The sequence below is a fragment of the Acipenser ruthenus genome, chromosome 5 (genome assembly GCF_902713425.1).
Source record: "Acipenser ruthenus chromosome 5, fAciRut3.2 maternal haplotype, whole genome shotgun sequence".
In the NCBI taxonomy this organism is placed as follows: Eukaryota; Metazoa; Chordata; class Actinopteri; order Acipenseriformes; family Acipenseridae; genus Acipenser; species Acipenser ruthenus.
The window spans coordinates 11,899,777-11,920,559 of record NC_081193.1 but is presented as its reverse complement, the minus strand read 5'-3'; the positions used below and the strand labels follow the sequence as shown (position 1 = coordinate 11,920,559).

Genomic DNA, 20,783 nt, shown 5'->3' with positions numbered 1-20,783 from the left:
ACTGCTGACAGGTTTCTTGTTCCCAGTACAAATTCAAATCCAGAACCCCCCCAAAAGGAAAACTTAAATATGCTGTTTTGCCCATTTTGACTAAAACGTACTTGTAACATTGAAAGACATTAATATATTACAGATGTCAGATGTAATTTACATAAGATAAGTTAGTTATGTGAGGGTCAGTCCATAAATACAAACCCTGTACATTCATGTGTTCCCATTTCTTGTGAAACACCAACAGTATATTAGTCACAGGTATTCCAATTATGTAAATATAAAACGCACCCTGCTTCAACCAACAGGATATTTCTACACAATGGCAAAACTTCAAGCTTTATTGTTATATTGCATTGATTTAATCGATGGAAAAGAAGGCCAAAGTTAAGCCACTCCCCCAATGTCTAAGTGTAAAAAGAAATGAGCTAGCTATAGAGTAACAAGCTGTGTCTGTTCATCGAGTGAAGCTGTCCTATTGTGGCACTGGTTAAGTACCTATTTAAAAAAAACACAACTATAACGTGGATTCATAGCCAGATCGTCCCAATCAGTAAGGTAAGAAGCATAAGTTAAGTATCGTGTTTATTTAATTACAACAATGCAAATAGTTTCGAAAAAAGCGACTGTCAAATTGCGAACCAACCCTGACACAGACCGCATAACTTAGTAATAATAATCACGGTATTTAGCCCAGGATTGTTCTTATATTTGTTCAGCGAAGACAGTGAAAATAGGAAAAGTACCGACAGTCTGTAGGGAATATTGAACTTAAAAGCACAGCAATGACTTGGTGTTTATTTTTACACTAATATACAATGTTTGATACAGCAGCAATACGTTTACTGCTAGATTAGTAGTAATACTAGTAATGTAATCATTACAAAATATTATCACTCTTCATTATTTTGCACCCTGAAGTAAATTTAAGTGAATGTGTTTGTGGACCGTCCTATAGAAACAATCGTTTAAACTTTTAAAACTTGTGGGACAGAAAAAATACAGCGACAAGAAGAAAAACACGTTTTTAGAAGGTTACAGTATGTTAATTTAAAACCACCCACGATCCATTGTAGTAAACTTGAAGGCCTACATAATACATCACTTTAGACACGTGACATGTTACGCCATTAGTATTTTAAAGGTATGTTACTCTACATTGTTTGGGAATTTAGAACAACTCTGGTCTGCATCCAAAAAGTTGGACAGTGGCAATGTAGCCTACACTAGGGACGTGCTTAATGTTCTCCTGTTTTATACAAAAAGTGAAAATGAGAGACCCAGTAGAATTTTGAAATGTAACATTATTCATAGTGCCAGTCGATGAAGGCCACCTGTGCGAATTTGGCACTATGTGTGGGAGGCTTGATTAAGGTGGGGTTTGATAATTTAGCACCATTTAGTCTTCTCTCTGGAACTAAACATGAAAAAACTTTAGTATCAATTTTCAAAACGATTTCCACCAGAAGACTCTACCCAGTGTTACCAGATACACCCCCCTCCTTCCAAAAAAACTGTTTAACAAAGTGAGATTTTTTTTTATTTATTTATTTTTTTTTAGTATGAGGGTGTGAGTACCTGTTTTTCTAATTCTAAACACACACACACAATTGGGCTGGTGAAATGTTCAATATCTACTTTATTTATTAAGAGACAGGCATGATGTCACAGAGCATCCTCCATCTTGTTAAAGGAATGACTTGCACATTATGAACTAGTTTCAGACAGAAAAAAAAACACTCTAGAAAATCCTCTTAAATTTAAAAATGTACTTTAAAAACAAAACAAAACAAAAAAAACCTGCCCATTTCTTACCTCCAGATTGCCCTGAGCAGAAACTTAAAACCTCTAGACCTGGTGGGTACACCTCTGATCTGGCAACAGTGGCTCTGCCGTGTGGTACTTGAATGGGAGTTAGACATCCCAAGCCAAAGGCAAGGGCGCTAATGAAAGTCAAGGCCAACAACAACAACATGGTAGAGCCTTAATCGAGAGGACACTATATTAGAAAACACTTTATTCTCATTATTTTCTTTCAAACAACATTTTAAAACATAGATTTACCTTGAATTTGTAATCGCTTTTTACTTGTCAGAGTGGTTTATAGTTCGTCTGGACAGTGCCAGATATCAGAATGGAGCAATATTACTGAACTGTCCGTGTCTCGGTTTGTTGTTATTGAAAGATGCTGAGCATGTCGAGCTGACAGGCTGTAGATTGGCAAATGCGACAGTGGAGGTCCAATGGTTAATTGCAATTGTAATTTGTTTGTAATAAGGTATGCCGTACATATTTTCATTTTATTTACATTGCCTTTCAATAGTGTATATTATGTACTCAACAGTTCTGATCAATTCTACAAGGTCTTAGCCATAAGACTGTTCTATTCTGTCATATATGAGAACATTTTCTTTTACTTGAGTTAACTGATAGGGTGATCATTGATAGTCTTCTGCTAGGATGTTGGGAAATCTTTCTGCTTAATTTAACTGTTCAGTAATACTGCAGTAATGATACTTGTAAATAGGTAGAGTAGTGTGGGTTTGTTACATGCAAAAGTGGATAGTTAAAAGCTATATTAACAACTGCATTTTATGCTGTGTACAACGCTTTGAGATGTTTTAGAGGAAAGGCGCTATATAAAAACAGACTCACTGAATCCAAAATGATTAGCACTAGCATTATTACCACTGCCCTCACCCTCTTTTTTCTGGTTCTTTGCTTGCATTTTATACTTCAGTTTGGAGTACAATAGATGTAGCCATACCGCTGCTTCCTGGTACCAAATCATATGTGTGTTTGTAGTTACGTTACGCTAACTATCCAGCTGCAGTCAGACCATGTAGCCTACAACAGCAAAGGTGCCAGGATGCAGCAGTTTATCAGTATTTAACATTCAAAAAAGTAAAAGAAGAACCAAAAGATTCTCAGCACAAGAAAAGGGGGACCCGAACACTGATCACGTCAATGCTTAATGAAGGATGCCCAGACTATATTTGATTAAGCTGAGTATTTGTACTCGGATGTACTGATGCTCATGTGTGTACTCGTAATTGCCTTTAAGAAGTACCTATCAGCAGGTATTGAATAAATCTCTCCATTAATGTGTTGATTTCAAAACAAGAAAAGCTGTCCTTCCCTCACCTATACAAGTGAATACCCATCAATGGCAATTAACTTCTGCATTGAGTGTTTTAAAAGCCGGTTGGAAGCATAAGCACTGATATTTATACTGCTGTATACCTGCCAATAAATGCTTCTTAAAGGCAATTATAATTATGAGTACCAGCATTACCTAATTAAAATTAAATGTAACCAGTAGCAGCAGAGGGGAAGATCATCAAATTATCATCAGACACAATCAGTGGTATATTTAAAGCTATGCTAACAAATACATATGGTGTCACTGTGTGTCTTTCTCTATGTTACATAGTTTGTGCAATATTGCAGACCACTTTTCACTGTATTTGTAATTCATTTGTGAAGTTAAGAAAGAGGTCAGTAAGTCACCCCTGAGGGGTAAACACCAGCAGCATTAATATGATGTAATGAGCACCTCAGTTTAGTTGCCGTCTGTGTCTTAAAATTGTTCTCATTATGTTCTGGATTAGTCACTGTTCTTGGTGCTGAGCTTTTAAAGAAGACTAATACTTGTGAGCTTAATTATATTTGACAGGTTTCTAGGAACAGCTGGATATGGGAGGCAGTTGCAGTCTTGGAATTCCCTCGGGAAAAGGACCAAACAATGTGGGATGCACTGATCTGATGGTGGGCCACACAATCCAGGTATCCCAGAGTATATTCCTTTAAATTTGTTGGAAAAACTAAAGGTTGCACAAATAAAGGGATTGTTCATAATGTAGGCTAATATGAAAAAGTGTATAATGTGTCATGAACTTAGGACTACATTAAGATCCTATCCTATAGTTGTTAGTTGATCAATTATACAGCAGTATTGGACTTTTGGTTGTAATCATGAAATGGTTTTACAGAAAATAGGTTATAATGAGTTTTACAACTGTGCCAGTCAGGATAGCTACAGTATATTTTCAGCTCTAATTTGGGTTGACTCTAAATGATAATTAATATTGTCTTTCAGAAAATGTAGCCAGAGACAGAAATGATGTTGTTTTTATTCAAACAGGGAACCTTCCTTCGCTTGTATTACCCATGTGAAACCTCTGCAAGCCCTGAACGGCCACCCTGGATCCCAAAGAAGGAGTATTTTAATGGTCTTGCCGACTTTCTTAAAATCAGCAGAAGCCTGGGTGATAGAATTTTTAGTTATTTGTATGGTAAGGAACTTAAGGCAATGTAATGTACATAAGAACATAAGAAAGTTTACAAACGAGAGGAGGTCATTCAGCCCATCTTGCTCGTTTGGTTGTTAGTAGCTTATTGATTCCAGAATCTCATCAAGCAGCTTCTTGAAGGATCCCAGGGTGTCAGCTTCAACATTACTGGGGAGTTGGTTCCAGACCCTCACAATTCTCTGTAAAAAAGTGCCTCCTATTTTCTGTTCTGAATGCCCCTTTATCTAATCTCTATTTGTGACCCCTGGTCCTTGTTTCTTTTTCCAGGTTGGAAAAGTCCCCTGGGTCGACCTTGTCAATACCTTTTAGAATTTTGAATGCTTGAATCAGATCACCGCATAGTCTTCTTTGTTTACTTGCTGTATGTAAGCATATCAATTGTAATATTATATTATTTCCAATGTGACGTTTTCTTCTCTCTGGGTGTATTTTCTGGTGATGATATAAAATAAACAACCCTAAAATAAAAAAATAAAAAAACTTTAAACAAATAGTAGCAAAATTTCACACAAATATGCTTGAAGAGGCATGGCGCTGTACAAAGATAACGTCAGTGTGTTACTGAGCTCTGTTTTCAAAAGGTAGAGTTGCTGCCTGAGCTCAGAAATTTGGAATCTTCTGGTTAACTCATTGAATTTGAGATTTTCAAATAGTTGAGAACATGAATTAAGTTACTATAAAAATAGACACATTTTTTAAACTTGGCAACTTCTAACTAAAGGTATTTATGAATTGGTGTTCGGTATATTTGATTAAGCTATTTATTTTATGTTTAAAGGCTTGATGTAACTTAAAACGTGAGTATCGATGTTTCTTAAGAAACTGTACAGATGCCATTTCTTAATCAGTGTTAAGTTTATTTCATACATGCAGGGAAATCAGTCCAAGTATAGAACCGATTACCAGTTGTTACATCTTTTACATGACATTAAATACCCTTCTGCATAGGTGTCTCTCTCCTCCTCTTTCTCTTACACTTAACCAATAGAAAAGGTACAACACATTATTCTGTTACCATATATTTAATTTTGTGTGTGTGTGTGTGTGTGTCTGTGTGTGTAATCTAGTGTGACGACCTCTGAACTCAGTGCATTCTTCAGACCCCTGGTGGTGCCCCAAAAAGGTCCATACATCTGGTTTTTGTCATCTTCCTTGTTCCTATCTCTCCGTTTTGCCTGAGACCCTTTGAGTCCAGTGGCATTATCTCTTATTCTCCCTGTGAACCTTTGGGTCCAACGGCAGTCCCTGGGAGCAGCATTGTTATCTTGTTAGCTTGCAGTAAATGTTGGACAAGAAGCTTGTAGACGCAAGGTCTCTTATCAGTTGTTAGCAGTAAATGCAATTTGAACCAAACAGTCTGCTATCTGCAATATTAGTCTCTTCAGAAAAGAACACCAGTATAGCTCTGCCAGTCCACATGCGTAGCAAACTGCTAATCAATTCTCGATCCATGTTTTCCAACAAGGCTAGTGGAGTGTAAGAGTTTCATTAAAAAGGGTTTCTATAGTGCTGTATGCAAACTCAAAGCAGTTTTCCTTTTTAAATTATACTTGTACCACAGATAATTAGGGCTGGGACAAATAGCCGAATATTATAACGAATATTTTTTGACATGTATTCGGATACAAAAATCAGATGATCGTATTCGCTAGAAATGACAAAAATACCTTGCACTTATTTACCGCCTCACCAGAAGTTGCGCAACAGTTTAAAAATGGCAAATGAAAAAGAGCTCAGTGTGATATGTGAGATTACGTTATTAAAAAAAACAAACAAAAAAAACAGGATCAACACAGCAGCTCTTGAACTTCTATTTAAAAGTTTTAGACAGCAAAAAGTAAACAAACCAGATTATGCACATGCACACATAGTGATCTCTATGGAAAGCCATCTAGGACAAAAACGCGTTGTGCTGCTTTAGAGCGAGTCATAATCTCATGGGACTGAAAAAAGGGAAACACATCATTCTGAAATGCCTTGCTTAAACAGTGCCCAACTTGCTGGAAATGTGGAGTGATTTTTATATAGATTTTATATATTATATATATATATATATATTATATATTTTGTTCCGACTCTCTTATGTGGAATGTAATAAACGAGAACCAAAATGCTGAGTGTTTTCGGTGCAGCGTCAACTTTACGTACTATAAACAAAACAACATTTAACTTGAACTGCTATTTGGCATCCTTTGTTTTGTAGTTAATTCACTGGGGTAAAGTAAGTCCTACACAACATATTCTTATTTCTATTTTAACGTGTTACATATTGTAAGGTCTTGCTGTAAAATAAAGGCGCACACACAGGGGCCACGTCCCCCTGCCCCTGCTGCTATGCCGTCTCTGCCTGCATTCAGAGCAATATAATGGCTTTCATTACTTTTTGAAAATTAACGAATATCCGAACAAATATTTAAATTAAATATCCGAACATGAAAATCCAGTGTTTGTTCCAGCACATCAGATAATGTTAAGGCACACGGTTTGTAGATGTTCAAGGAGCACTGTGCCCTTAATACACAGTAGCTATAGCTTACTGAATACCATGCCATTTTAAATATATAATTACGCAGTCTGACACAAATGCATGTCAGTCATATAGCAATATTAAAAAAACTGTACAGTACAATATTAATGTATGTTGTAGTTGTTCCCCAAAGCACAGAAAGAGGAGAAACTTAAAAGTAAAGAAAAAACCTATGACAGAAACAGCATTTACGATTGAAAAATATAAAGTTGAAGTGCTGTATGTATTAAAACAGCTATATTGTGTATTTTTATACAGCTAGTTTTATTCTATAAGAACTTTACAGTGCAGTCCGTTTATAAGAATCACTGATATAAGAATCAACCGCATATAGTGATCAAAACCACTGGGACCAAATCATTCCTATTCTATACTATACTATCTGCTTGTAAGAATCAAGCAATCCACTTATAAGAATCATTTTGGGGCAAACTGGCTACATGTAAAACAGTACTGTATCAAGTGCAATGACGTGTACAGCCAATAAAGCTGTTTTTTAATTGAATTTGATCACATCTTGCGTGATTAGGGACGTACGCAGCGTGGGTCGTGCAATGATCCAGGGAACACTTTGTAATCAAACAGTGACTGCTTCACTGCATAGTGCAGGTATGTTTTTTGTGTTCTGTGTTAGTGATTTTTTTTTTAATAAAGTGAATACACATTCATTGAAGACATGCTGAGTACAGCACTGTTATGGTGTGTGTGTGTGTGCGGGGGGGGGGTGGTGCTTGTGGAGCTTTGCATCTCTGCTTCGTGAAAAACTGTTATATTTGCATTGCAACTGAAAATAAGTAAGCCGCAGATGCTGAAATGCAGTGGCAAAATACTGTCCTGTAATGTCATTTTAATTCAAAGGCCATTACACGTAACACCGCACAGCAGTTAAACTAGGCACCCTCACGAGACGATCGCTTTTCAAGTATACGGTAGTAAAATAGGATTCTGCAGCCTTGCGTAAGCATAAGTCACAACCGTGATCGTATAACAAGCTGCTTACCCACAACGACTGGTTTTGATGTATTGTGCTCAGTTATTTAGCACCATTGACATTTGTATACTGTATTTAAACTGCTGATGCATGGAGGCACGTTTTTGGTAATTGTAATCATATCGGTCTGCTTCTAAGAATCAAATAATCCGGGACGGATGTGATTCTTATAAACGGAGTGCAGTGTAATATTAAACGTGTCCTCATTGTTGTGTTTTTTTTTTCCCCCAATCAGGGTCATATACAGTTCCTGCTGAGTGGAATGCACCATTTAAGCCCGGAAACAAATATCCATTAATTATTTTCTCTCATGGACTTGGAGCATTCAGGTAGTTTTTTTTTTTTTTTTTTTTTTTTTTTTTAATAATTCCCCCTTTTCAAAATGTATTGAATATCCGTGTTTGGTGGCACATTGTATGAATATATACTGTACGTGAGCTCTAGATTCTTTTACACTGTATTGAGGGGGAAAGTTTTATAAAACAAGCAAACTCCTGTGTTTGTACAAATACATATATGAAGCAAGAAACAAAATGGTGTAGATGTTTTATTTCGCAAGCCCATGCACCAAAAACAAAATGTATTAAGCAAGCAAACCAAATGATAAGCCCTTTACATTCTGAGCTAGATTCTACTGAAAAGTTGTTCTTTTTTCCCCATTAGGAGTCTGTATTCAGCTGTTTGCATAGAAATTGCGTCGCAGGGTTTTATTGTTGCTGCTGTGGAGCACAGGTAAGCTCTGGAATAAAAAGTGTTTTGCAAGAATTACATGTTATCTAAAAACTCTCATACAGTGCTAGGGCAATGCTTATCTGATGCAATTAAAGATTACAGTAAAATATATATATATATATATATATATAGTTGCTTCTGCTGGCAATCCTTCAAAAAAATATGTGAAGAAACTAACTTTGCTGTATATATTCCATACCATTGTGTTACCCCATTTAAGAATAGTGTCTGGAAAGGGGAATTGTGCTGAGTATGAATGTGCTGTTGTTAAAGAAACAAGGTCAGTGTTTCTGGGTCACTGGCTAAACCGAACAGTAGCAAAGCATGTTCCATGAAAACATTATGACAGAGGGGGGGCCCACAGACAATAGTACAAACTAGCTCATCACATTTTATCAGTATAGTTCATTGGGGCTATATGGTTAACATAAAGGCCCATGTGTGATGTGTCCTGCATACAGAAACCAAACTGATTAACTGAACTCTATAGTCACTATAAGCAGCACCAGTGAACTGAGAACATACTGTATGTCTATTCAGTATACTGCAGTAGTAATAATCCTGAGTAATCTCAGTCTAGTTTTGAATGCAGAGCCTTTTGTGCTATAGAGTATTTGTATGGATATCAACAGCTGTAAAGATAGTGACGGACCAAAAAATAGACAGTAGCCTTCATAGCATACAATGCATATCTCTGGGTGCTTGTTCAAGTGGAGGCGGGTGTATCTCCAGTGTTGAAATTGTCTGGAATTTGGGCCATTGTAGCGCGTCTGTTGCTTTAAAACACTAGGTGTCATGATCTAGCACTTCCTGCAGTAACCGCAAAAACCACTATTTTGCTTTGTGGTCTCATCAAATTGGAACTTAGTTTAGAAAATGCTGTTGCAACTTCACACTGTCATCATCAGAAAATAAAGGAGTTTGACAGCAAGAGTCACTGCTGAACACAATACATTTCAATTGTTTTAAATAATTGAGATAATGCTCAATAAAACTGTTGAGGTTTTAACTATACAAGAAAATGTTATCATTCAAAAATAGTTTTGCAAATAGTGTTGTTAATGATGTACAACTTTCAGTTTCAATAAAAAAAGTATTTACAGTAACTCAACACTGCAGACCAACATACAGTTCTAAGAAAGTTATCTGCAACTGATAACCAGTTCTGTCAGATAGTCCTTACACATTATTTACCTCAAGTTAAGTAAAGCATTTTTCTTTTTTTTTCTTTTTATATATAGAGATGAATCTGCTTCAGCTACATTCTATTATAAAGATCAATCAACAGAGCAACAACATCAAGTGTCGTCTACACCAGAACATCTTCAAGAGGAATGGCTGTACTACAGAACGCTGAAACCAGGTGAACCGGAGTTTCCACTCCGGAATCAGCAGGTAATAACAGGAAGCTTAAGTACTAAACCCTTAGATCTTGTCTGTTTGCCTTGTGTACTCCCGTTTGAAATGACAGCTGGGAAAGGGCAGTAAATAACGGCTTTGTCTTTGTGGGTTTCCTTTTTTTTTATGTCTGTTGCAAGCCATTGCTAAGGAGAGGGGAGCAGCTGAAACTCTAGTTTACAAACAACCTCACAAGTCTAAGATTTGGTAAAACCTACAGACTGTGCCTTTAACAATAAGGATTGATTGTGCTTCTAGCAGACTAGATCAGTTGCGCGTTGCTGAGTGAAAAAAAAAAACCGTGGAACCACATGACAGCTGTGTTACGTCTTGACACAACATTTAACCAATCAGAGAGTTGAAGGGGCGGGTCGTCTGTGTTAAGCACTTCGAGAGCAAAAATAGTGACAATGAATGCAGGGGGTCAAGATAAGCCAGCGATTGGCGCAATCCACTGCCTAATACTATTTGCGCCGGATACTTTAAAAAAAGATTTTCAGGTATTATTATTATTCAGTGAATTTTTTGTCATTATTGTACTGTAAGGTGATATAGTACATAATAGCTATACATATGCACCAAAAAAAAAAAAAAAAAAAAGCATATTCCTTTTGTTGTGATATCGTAACAATATGTACCCAGGTGCTTGTTAGAGATATTGGGAGCTCATATATAGCGGCTGTACGCCTTTAAGAAGAAAGTCGTGATGGGATATCAGCTGAACACTTGTCAGCTGACAAACAAATGCTTAAGTGTAGAGGTGCTGGATTATTACACTCTGGTTTCATGCAACAGTTATGATGGTGACCAAACGCGTGTGAGTACTGTTGTGTTAAAAAAATGGTTAAAATGAACAGTTGCATTAAAAAAACGTAGAACAGCGAAAAACAAAAATAGACAAAATGCCCTGAAAACTTAACACAAAGAAAACAATTTAAATGAAGCAATAAGCTCAATAATTAAGCTAAAAAGGAAGTGAAAAGGTTACTTTTTTTTGTGAACTCCAATAACCCTATGTTATCTTTCCCCAGTCAAATCGTAGCGTGCCTAAATAAGCACGGTAATTTACCATAATAAAAAAAAAGAAAAACAGTAATGAAAAAGAAAACGTAGAACATAAAAAAGAGCAACCAGACATAGTCAACGATTATTATTCCAATTTTTTGTCGTATTATATATTTAAATGTAACGTGAAATACTGTATTACTATTATGGCTTCCAGTAGACTTTTGTAGTTTCTTTGATAAAATGAATGTTAAATAAAACATCTAAATTATGTTCATATAGTTTTTTAATATGTCTCAATCTTAAAACTCTAGGTGACGCAACACTTACCCATAGCTGTATATATAAAACAGTGACGTGCAAAAGCACTCATTAAAATCTTACACTTGACCAGTTTGTTACATTTAAATACTGGTCACATTTCACTTCAATTCTTAATCTTTATTATTAAGTTTCTATTAATGTTTTTTTTTTTTTTTTAAAAGGTACAACAGAGAGCCAATGAATGTATTGGGGCTTTGAATCTTCTGACTGATATAAACGCAGGACAATCTGTTAACAATGTGCTAAATCTACATTTTGATTGGTCCAAGCTCAGGGTAAGAACTCAATTGTGGATGGGGGAAAAAAAAAATATCTAGATCTTCGGTTGTGTTTTTTATATTATGCTATACAGTGCTTTTCAGTAACAGCTGTAAGCTTGTCATGAGTTGTTTTATAGTCAGAAACTATGAAATTCCTAAATGATCAGAAAAGCCGGATATTGTATGGGTTTAATCCTCTGGTATCGGATCTTCTTCTTCAGATCAGCTTTTGGTAAAAAGAGAGTAGTCTGTGTCGTGATGGGGTCATTCACAAGACGCCCCCAAGCCGAACACGAAAAGTTTTAGTGTTTTTAAAAATGTCAATTAACCCCAAGCTGATGGGGTTGTATTTTGGCTTGCGTTCCTAACACATTTTAGTTTTACAAACAGTATAACTGCATGGTGAAACTTGGTTTATTTATTAAAAGTATTAGAATCTCTGTATAGAACAAGATGCCTGCCTGCCGTCTTTCAGTTATTGAGAGTATCAAAATTTGGGGACATATGGAGAAAACCTTTACTACTCACTTACATTTATACTTGTACGTACGTACAGTGCCTATAGTAAGTATTCACACCCCTTGGATGTTTTCAGTTTGTTGTGTTACAACCTTAAATCTTGATGCATTTAAATGGGATTTTTTTTCTCCTTTGATTTACACAACCTACTCAACACTTTGAAGAGGCAAGAGCATTTTAATGTGAAACAACAGTTAATGAAAAATAAAAAAAACCTGAAATGTCTTGGTTAGATAAGTATTCACCCCCCTGAGTCAATACTTGGTAGAACCACCTTTGGCAGCAATTACAGCCGAGTCTTTTGGGGTAAGTCTCTTCCAGGTTTGCACATCTGGATTGTGCAATATTCGCCCATTCTTCTTGGCAAAATTGTTCAAGCTCTGTCAAGTTGGATGGGGATCGTTGGTGGACAGCAATCTTCAAGTCTTGCCACAGATTCTCAATCGGATTCAAGTCCGGGCTTTGACTGGGCCACTCTAGGACATTCACTTTCTTGTTTTTAAGCCACTCCAGTATCACTTTGGCTGTGTGCTTGGGGTCATTGTCCTGCTGAAAGGTGAATCTCTTTCCAAGTCTTAGGTCTTTTGCAGACTGAAGCAGGTTTTCCTCAAGGATTTGCCTGTATTTAGCTCCATCCATTTTCCTCTCTACCCTGACAAGCTTCCCAGTCCCTGCCGATGAAAAGCATCCCCATAGCATGATACTGCTACCACCATGCTTCACAGTAGGGATGGTGTTACCTGGGTGATGTGCTGTGTTGGGTTTGCGCCAGACATAACGCTTTGCATTTAGGCCAAACAGTTCAATTTTTGCTTCATCGGACCGCAGAATCTTTTTTTTGCCAATTATTTTTATTATTTTCTCCCAATTTGGAATTGCCAATTATTATTTATTTATTTATTTATTTATTTATTTATTTATTTCCCTAATATTTTAGTCGTTGCCAATTAGTTTTTATTATTTTCTCCCCAGTTTGAAATGCCCAATTATTTTTTAGGCTCAGCTCACCGCTACCACCCCTGCGCTGACTCGGGAGGGGCGAAGATGAACACACGCTGTCCTCCGAAGCGTGTGCCATCAGCCTCCCGCTTTTTTTCACACTATGGACTCACCGTGCAGCCACCTCAGAGCAACAGCGTCGGAGGACAACGCAGCTCTGGGCAGCTTACAGGCAAGCCCGCAGGCGCCCGGCCAGACTACAGGGGTCGCTGCTGCGCGGTGAGCCGAGGACACCCTGGCCGACCTAACCCTCCCTCCCCCCGGGCGACGCTCTGCCAATTGAGCGCCGCCCCCTGGGAGCTCCCGTCCACGGTCGCCTGTGGAATAGCTTGGACTCGAACCGGCGACGTCCAGGCTATAGAGTGCATCCTGCACTCTAGCGAGTGCTTTTACTGGATGCGCCACTCGGGAGCCCATTGCCAATTATTTTTTTAAGCTCAGTTCACCGCTACCACCCCTGCGCTGACTTGGGAGGGCGAAGACAAACACGCTGTCCTCCAAAGCGTGTGCCGTCAGCCGACCGCTTTTTTTCACACTGCGGACTCACCATGCAGCCACCCAAGAGCTACAGCGTTGGAGGACAATGCAGCTCTCGGGCAGCTTACAGGCCGACCTAACCCTCCCTCTCCCCGGGCGACGCTCGGCCAATTGTGCACTGCCCCCTGGGAGCTCCCGTCCACGGTCGGCTGTGGAATAGCCTGGACTCGAACCAGCGATGTCCAGGCTATAGAGCGCATCCTGCACTCCACGCGGAGCGCCGTTACCGGATGCACCACTCGGGAGCCCCGGACCACAGATTCTTTTGCCACATCTTTTCTCCCACATGCCTTTTTGCAAATTCCAAGCGGGATTTTACATGGGCTTTTTTCAGAAATGGCTTCCTTCTTGCCATTCTTCCATACAGGCCAGATTTGTGGAGTACCTGAGCTATTGTTGACACATGGACAGTTTCTTCCATCTCAGCCATGGAACGCTGTAGGTCTTTCAGAGTTGTCATTGGCCTCTTGCTGGCTTCTCTGACCAATGCCCTTCTTACCCGGCTGCTCAGTTTGGGAGGACAGCCTGCTCTAAGCAGATTCTGGGTGGTGCCGTATACCTTCCACTTCTTAATGATCGACTTGACTGTGCTCCAAGGGATATTCAATGTCATTTAAATGCATCAAGATTTCAGGTTGTGACACAACAAACTGTGGAAATGTCCAAGGGGGGTGAATACTTACTATAGCCACTTTACGTACAGTGGATATATTTTTGCATTAATTTGTATTTAGTAGTCACTGCGGATGGATGTTACCATGTTACATTTTTGTTTCAATGCTGCAGGACTCTATGGATTTGTGTAGAACTGCGATCATGGGCCATTCTTTTGGAGGAGCTACTGTTATCCAATCTCTCTGCAGGGAGACAAAGTTCAAGTAAGTTGCAGATATTCAGTACTTTTACATGACAAAGTGTTTTCCGAAAACTAATGTTTTCGGAAAACTGAATCAGAAAACTGATTTTCTTATAACGTCACTTTTCTGTGTTTACATGATTAACGATAGAAAGTCTAATTAGAATTCAACTGTATACATGGATTGAAGTTTTCAGAAAACGCAGGATATTTTCGCATGCAAAGTACTGTAGTACCCAAAGTACGATTTGAACAGATCGGACATTTTTTCTGCGATAGAACGGAGACCAATCCAATAACAAGTGCTTTATCGTGTCAGGTCTTAAATTCATAGATAACTATCCTATACCTCTATTTAGATTCCCCACAATGTGCAGTCACCCTTTCCAACAGTTCATCCTGTTCTATATTACCAGTTTCTTTTGCAGACATTATTTTAAATTATCACGTCATTTTAAAGCTGGAAAACATCTGCTGCTTCAGTATGGGCTATTAATAAATACATAGGGACAAACATTACTTTATCCCTAACTTATATAATATTATTATTATTAATATTATTTATTTCTTAGCAGACGCCCTTATCGAGGGCGACTTACAGTCGTAAACAAAAATACATTTCAAGAATCACAGTACAAGTATTAATACAATTAAGAGCAAGATAAAATACAATGACTTCGGTTCTAGCAAGTACAAGTATATGACAAAATACGATTCAATAACGGAGCAAATGGATCCATGCAGACTGACTACATATTATTATTATTTTCTCTGTTTTCTAAAACCACGTGCAGGAATGAAGGTCAGAGTTTGCACATGTGCAGTACGCTATCAGAAGAAGTTTTCCGAAAAGTGCGTTTACATGATAATACATTTGGTTCGTTTTCGGAATTGAATCAGAAATTTCTAGGTGGTTTTCCGAAAACTGACCTAAGGAATATTCCGATACATTTTCCGAAAACTGTGTTTACATGACTTTTGATATCGGAATTAGTTTTCAGAAAACTTAGTTTTCCGAAAAAATATCGGAATTCTTATGCTCATGTAAACGCACTGTATCTTAACATGGTATCCTTCCATGTTATCATTACACTAGCTAATAACATTTACTGACTAAGATAGTGGTATCAAGGGCACATTTAAGTAGTTATTCTTTGAAAGTGTATCTGAAGCGATAGCTAAAGCATTTTGCATCTTTATAATGTATACTTCTAGCTTAAAAATAAGTATGAAAAAGATTTGTGTTTCACTTTCTATCCAATTTGTAGATGTGGCGTGGCTCTCGATTCATGGATGTTACCATTGGACGATGAGGTGTATGCTAGAGTGACCCAACCCATACTGTTCATCAATTCTGAAAAATTCCAGTGGTTGGCGAATATCATGAAGATGAAAAAGCTTGATGCAAACACTATACAGAGAAAAATGATAACAATCAAGTAAGTAACACTGCTGCCTGAGGTGGAAGTATTGAAATAAAAAATACCTCAAGAAGTTCATATTCACAAAGAATTCCCCACAGTGCCAAGCTAAGAAAAATAAAACATTGAAATAATAAAAGGGAGTCATTTATGAGTTACGTGCATCTTAGCTATTTCTTGCTAGTACTGTGATCTATTCCTTATTTATTTTACAAACAGTGGTGCCCTTAATATCTTTTAGCTTACAAAACGTAAGATCTTCCACCTGATGCATAGAGAAATTTTCGCAGGAAAAATCTAACATCATCTTAGTCTGACAAACCTGTATTTCTAGTCAGAGGACTCCCTTTATATGACACATTTGATTTACTACACCAGGGCAGTTGTATGTTATGTTTAAGATTGAATGCATTATTTAAACACCTACTGCTGCAAGTTTTATTATACATGTTCTGTGTGATTTAAAACAATTTGTGCTTCCAGGGGAACTGTTCACCAAAGCTTTCCAGATTTCACATTTCTGACTGGCACCTTGATAGGGAAGATCTTCAAGCTGAAGGGAGAGATTGACCCCAACATAGCCATAGATCTGTGCAATAAGGCATCATTAGCATTTCTTCAGAGACACTTAGGTAAGACATATGCTGTTTACACTGGAGTATCTGGTTGTTAGAACCTCTCGCCCAGCTTTTTGACACAGTGGCGATTGCCTCCCTTGCTCCAATCTCTTACTACTTGGCTACTATAAAGCACTCTTGCTGCAAGACATGTTAAGATCTGTTAATTGTGCATACCGATATTAAAAGCGAGTCGGTCAGATATTCAGTCCAGGTGGTTTTATTGTATTGGATTTTACCTTTCAGGTAATAGGAATATTAACAAACTTAAGAGTGCGTAAGACACCACAGTATTACCTGGTTTGATTGCTGTTTTTCCAAATCAAACCAATGTTTTTCATAGTTGTAAACATTAAAGTAAAATGTTTATTTGATAAATATCTGTATGGTTGATGTCCTGAGGGTAAAACAGTGTGACACTGAAATGTTAATGTTCACTGGACAACACCGGTAATGGAATCCAAGAATACATCGACCGACTATAAAAAAAACATGTCAAAAAAAAAAGTATGTCAAAGCATGTGGTCTGAATCATTGATATGGGAAGAGGCAGTCATTTTTACAGAACAGTGCAGGTATGCAAGTGGAAATACAAGTCTAGACTGGTAAATCATTTCAAATTATTGGCTCTTAAAATACAATAAATTGCTTGTTTTCAGAAATTCACAATAACTTTAATCAGTGGGACCCACTAATCGATGGGATGGATCCAAATCTTATTCCAGGCACAAACATTCATCTACCTTCTGCAAATACAGAGTGAAGAGGACCTGTTCTGTATTTCAAACAGAAAATACATTGTGCCTTTCCATGCAAGAAAAACCAGAGCATGTTAGCTCATGCAGTGGGCCATGCTCTTACCTAATACCTCAGACTTGTTAGTGCAGTTTGTGTTGCTGTGAACCACGTCTACACTTACCGCTTGAAGAATCAGCTACTCGCATATGAAATTAACTCTTCCTTCTTTCAATCAAGATACCACTGAAAGTTGTTTTACAGTACAGCCTTATGCTTCTCAACCATTGTAAGGTTTTCTTGAATTGTGAAAGCTGTGTTTTACGTTTACTTGCCGACATGTTTGCAGTCACAATGGCAGTCACTGACCTAATGGAACCTGCGCATGTGTAAAATAATGCGTACGGTACAGTACACCTGTATTTCTTACTTTTTTCATAAGTAAATGATGTGCAACACAAATATCTCTTACAAAGTTAAAATTCTGACCTATAGTATTTTTTGTTCTGCTGTTTTATTGTACCTGATCATTTAAAAAAATAAAAACAAAGTGCAAAATTTTGGTTTGATTTGAAGAGAATTTCTCAGACAAGTAGTAAAAATGATCCTCATATTGCTTCTGGAATAAAAATGTAATAAAAACAAAACCCATTAACCTCGATTTAGGACAACTGTAAAGACAGCCAGATATTGCAGAATGGTGTAGCTTATGTGGACTGTAAATGCAAGTTTGGTAAACTGAGCCTTGCAGAATTTTAATCAGTGGTCTGAAAAAAATGAGCGCAAGAGTCCAGAGCGCAAACCAGATGTATTTTTCATGCATTCTATTAACTCTAACCCAAAATTATAATACTTTCATTAGGTAGACTGCACTCATTTGTATTGGCCAATATTTATTCCTATGATTAAATCAGTAAAATAATGTAGCTGTTAAATCACCACCACCTGGCCATCTTGCTCAAGATAAGACTGGGAATTTGGCCAACACAGATTTAATTAAGGCTTTTTGAGAAACTTTTACTCATGAGATTATTATACTGGACTTTGGTTTAGTTTAGCATTGTACCTCTTACATAAATACTAAATAAAATTGACTAAATTAAGGGTTAAATTGTGTGCAACAATTGTAAGGGTTATTGTGTAAAAAATGCAGTACATACCACTATAGCATTTAGTACTTAACCATTTTAATAATCATTCAATTGCTGAGGACTGAACTTTTTCAGTACATGTAATGTCCGACAACCTTGTGAAGCGGCAACACCCTGAGGAGTTGCTGACTGCCTACAAAAGTCAAGACAGGCAGAGACATTCAGGGTCTGTGTTGGAGAACATAATTAAGGAGAGGGTCTCTCACTCTCTCATATCTGGGGAATGTGTAGGTTGTGGCAAGTAGAGGGTGGGGATTAGGTTATATGTATTGGTATACTGGTGCACTCACAGTTGGAGAAGAGGAGAGAAAGCGAACATCAATTGTCCAGATTCTACAGCCAAGTTTTTACATTATCTGTTAATCTGTATTAGGGCTAGATCATATAGTAATAGTACATTTCTCTGTATAGTTTTACCTGTGTTAATAAAACCAGATTATTGTGATTTTGAATTGTGTCTTGCCTGGTGCTTCTACTCTCAGGGTCTCAATAGATATTAAGGAAACAGTAGGCCTTGTTTTCTTATACCAAAGTAATCCTGGATAGGACATTTGATGTAATAGTAGGGCTACTGATTTTCCATTCTTGGGAATTACAAATTCAGTTTATTTATTTATTTATTTATTAAATTGGCCAATTCTGTTTTTAACAACTTAAAAAACATGTCATTTGAACAAATACAATGTTGATCACATCTGCTTGGCTATATAAAATGTTTGTGAAGAGTTGAAACAAAAGAGAGCTCAGGGTTTATATCATGTAGTGGATAATAGTTCAAAAGGCTAATGGTTTTATAAAAATGCACAGTAAAACTACACATTAAAATGCAAAGCCAAGTTTTAAAAACAAGATTTGTTCAACAATGTTTTATTTTCTGCAATTTTCATCAAAACAAAAAAGATTAAGTACCGAGTTCTAGATAAGTCCACAACATTTCCTTAAATACTTTTCAGTAATGTACATTGAAAAGTATACAATTGTTACAATGGTAAAGTCTTTATACATGTTATACTTCAATGCTTTCTTAAATAATACAGCAAAAAAATAAATGCGAGTATTTAAATCACATTTTGCAACACTTTGAAAATGTTGTGCTACTTCAGCATGTGTCTAGAATTAAGAAATATCAATACTAAACTGAACCATAACAAAGAACATTTTAGTACTCCAGAACAGATCACTTGAATACATGACAGGTATGGTTTTTTTTTTTTGGTTTTGTTTGTTCCCCCCCCCCCCCCCCCCCCCCGCCCCGCCCCCAATGGATAGTTACATATCCCTTTACCCCACAACAGACTCCAATAACTAAAAGACAGACAAAGGCACAAAGGACACTAACTGTAGTTAACACTTTTTCAAAACAATAATATGAACACAGTAGGGTGTTATTCCATTGTGCTAGAAATACGTATGGGCGTACAGGGCATGCAAAATAGTTACATTCACTCTGCCTTTTCTATTTCAAAGATTTCAGGACCTTCAGTGCAGTCCAGACTCATCTCAGTAATTTCCATGGGTCTCTCAGGTGAACAGTCCTCTTCAACTTTTAAGGGTAATTTAACAAGGCTGGTTAACTCCTGCTGATTTCTTTCCAATGCACGATTCTCTACAAAGAATATGTAGAAATTGTTAAGAGAACAAAATGTATGACAACCACTGTAGGAGTCTACATTTAAAAGAGGACCAGTGAAACATTACTATCCCCCACATAGACTTTCAAATTTAGGATCTAGGCTAATCTTAAATTTTACTTGGGTAATTAGAAGTCCAGAGGAGAAGAGGTGGGTAGGGGTTAAACTATGGCAAGCCAAATGATCATTTAGGAGATATCTAAAAAGAATTTCCAGCTCTCAAAATATCTGAAGACATTTAAATAATCTGTTGATCACTCGTTTTAAATCACCAAACTCCTCAATTATGCAATCCAAGTTGTTATTGTATTACTATAAACATCTAAAAAAACTCTGCAAATGTCTGTAATGTTCTTTGAGCGCTGGATGCGGAAGCAGCTATCTTGTTTGTTTATGTCTGTGTTATCTATATCTATCGGGTCTATCAGTATTCATGATACGCTCTTTTTTTTCGGCTTCTTGGCTCCTATCCGTCTCATTCGGCATTGAATGGCTTTCCCGGTTATTTTTCCAGAGAAAACGACTAGGAGACCTGTTTTTTGCGTCTTTCTGTTGATGTCGGACCAGGTCCGACATAGGACCGCAAAGGGTTAAACTGCAACTATGGCTGCTAGATATGCATCCACATCTCGCACTCAAGCTTAGCAACGCAAAACAGATTCCTTCTGATGAGTTTCATCGGATGATCTATTTTGTTCGGTGTGTAACGAAGCAGTAGACCACAATAGAAAGGAGACTTGTGTCAAACATCTTAAACACGAGAAACACTTAAAGAA

The 20,783-nt window shown here is 37.3% G+C and overlaps 2 protein-coding genes across 2 annotated transcripts in view; one reads left to right on the top strand and one right to left on the bottom strand.

Moving 5' to 3' along the window:
* The first annotated feature begins 397 nt into the window (after positions 1 to 397).
* On the top strand, positions 398 to 18,828 carry pla2g7 (phospholipase A2, group VII (platelet-activating factor acetylhydrolase, plasma)). Its single transcript, XM_034003666.3, has 11 exons — positions 398 to 549; positions 3,668 to 3,777; positions 4,136 to 4,286; positions 8,058 to 8,151; positions 8,486 to 8,554; positions 9,796 to 9,949; positions 11,443 to 11,556; positions 14,383 to 14,474; positions 15,721 to 15,891; positions 16,357 to 16,505; positions 17,150 to 18,828. The coding sequence occupies exons 2-11, from the start codon at positions 3,688 to 3,690 to the stop codon at positions 17,251 to 17,253; spliced, it is 1,188 nt and encodes a 395-aa protein (XP_033859557.1). The 5' UTR covers positions 398 to 549; positions 3,668 to 3,687; the 3' UTR covers positions 17,254 to 18,828.
* Positions 18,829 to 19,622: 794 nt separating this feature from the next.
* The window catches only part of LOC117403215 (tudor domain-containing 6), a 38,524-nt gene continuing 37,363 nt past the window's right edge, over positions 19,623 to 20,783 (bottom strand). Inside the window, exon 8 of the mRNA XM_059023646.1 lies at positions 19,623 to 19,982. Coding sequence (XP_058879629.1) covers positions 19,819 to 19,982 — 164 coding nt within the window. The 3' untranslated portion in view covers positions 19,623 to 19,818. The remainder of the gene's footprint in view (positions 19,983 to 20,783) is intronic.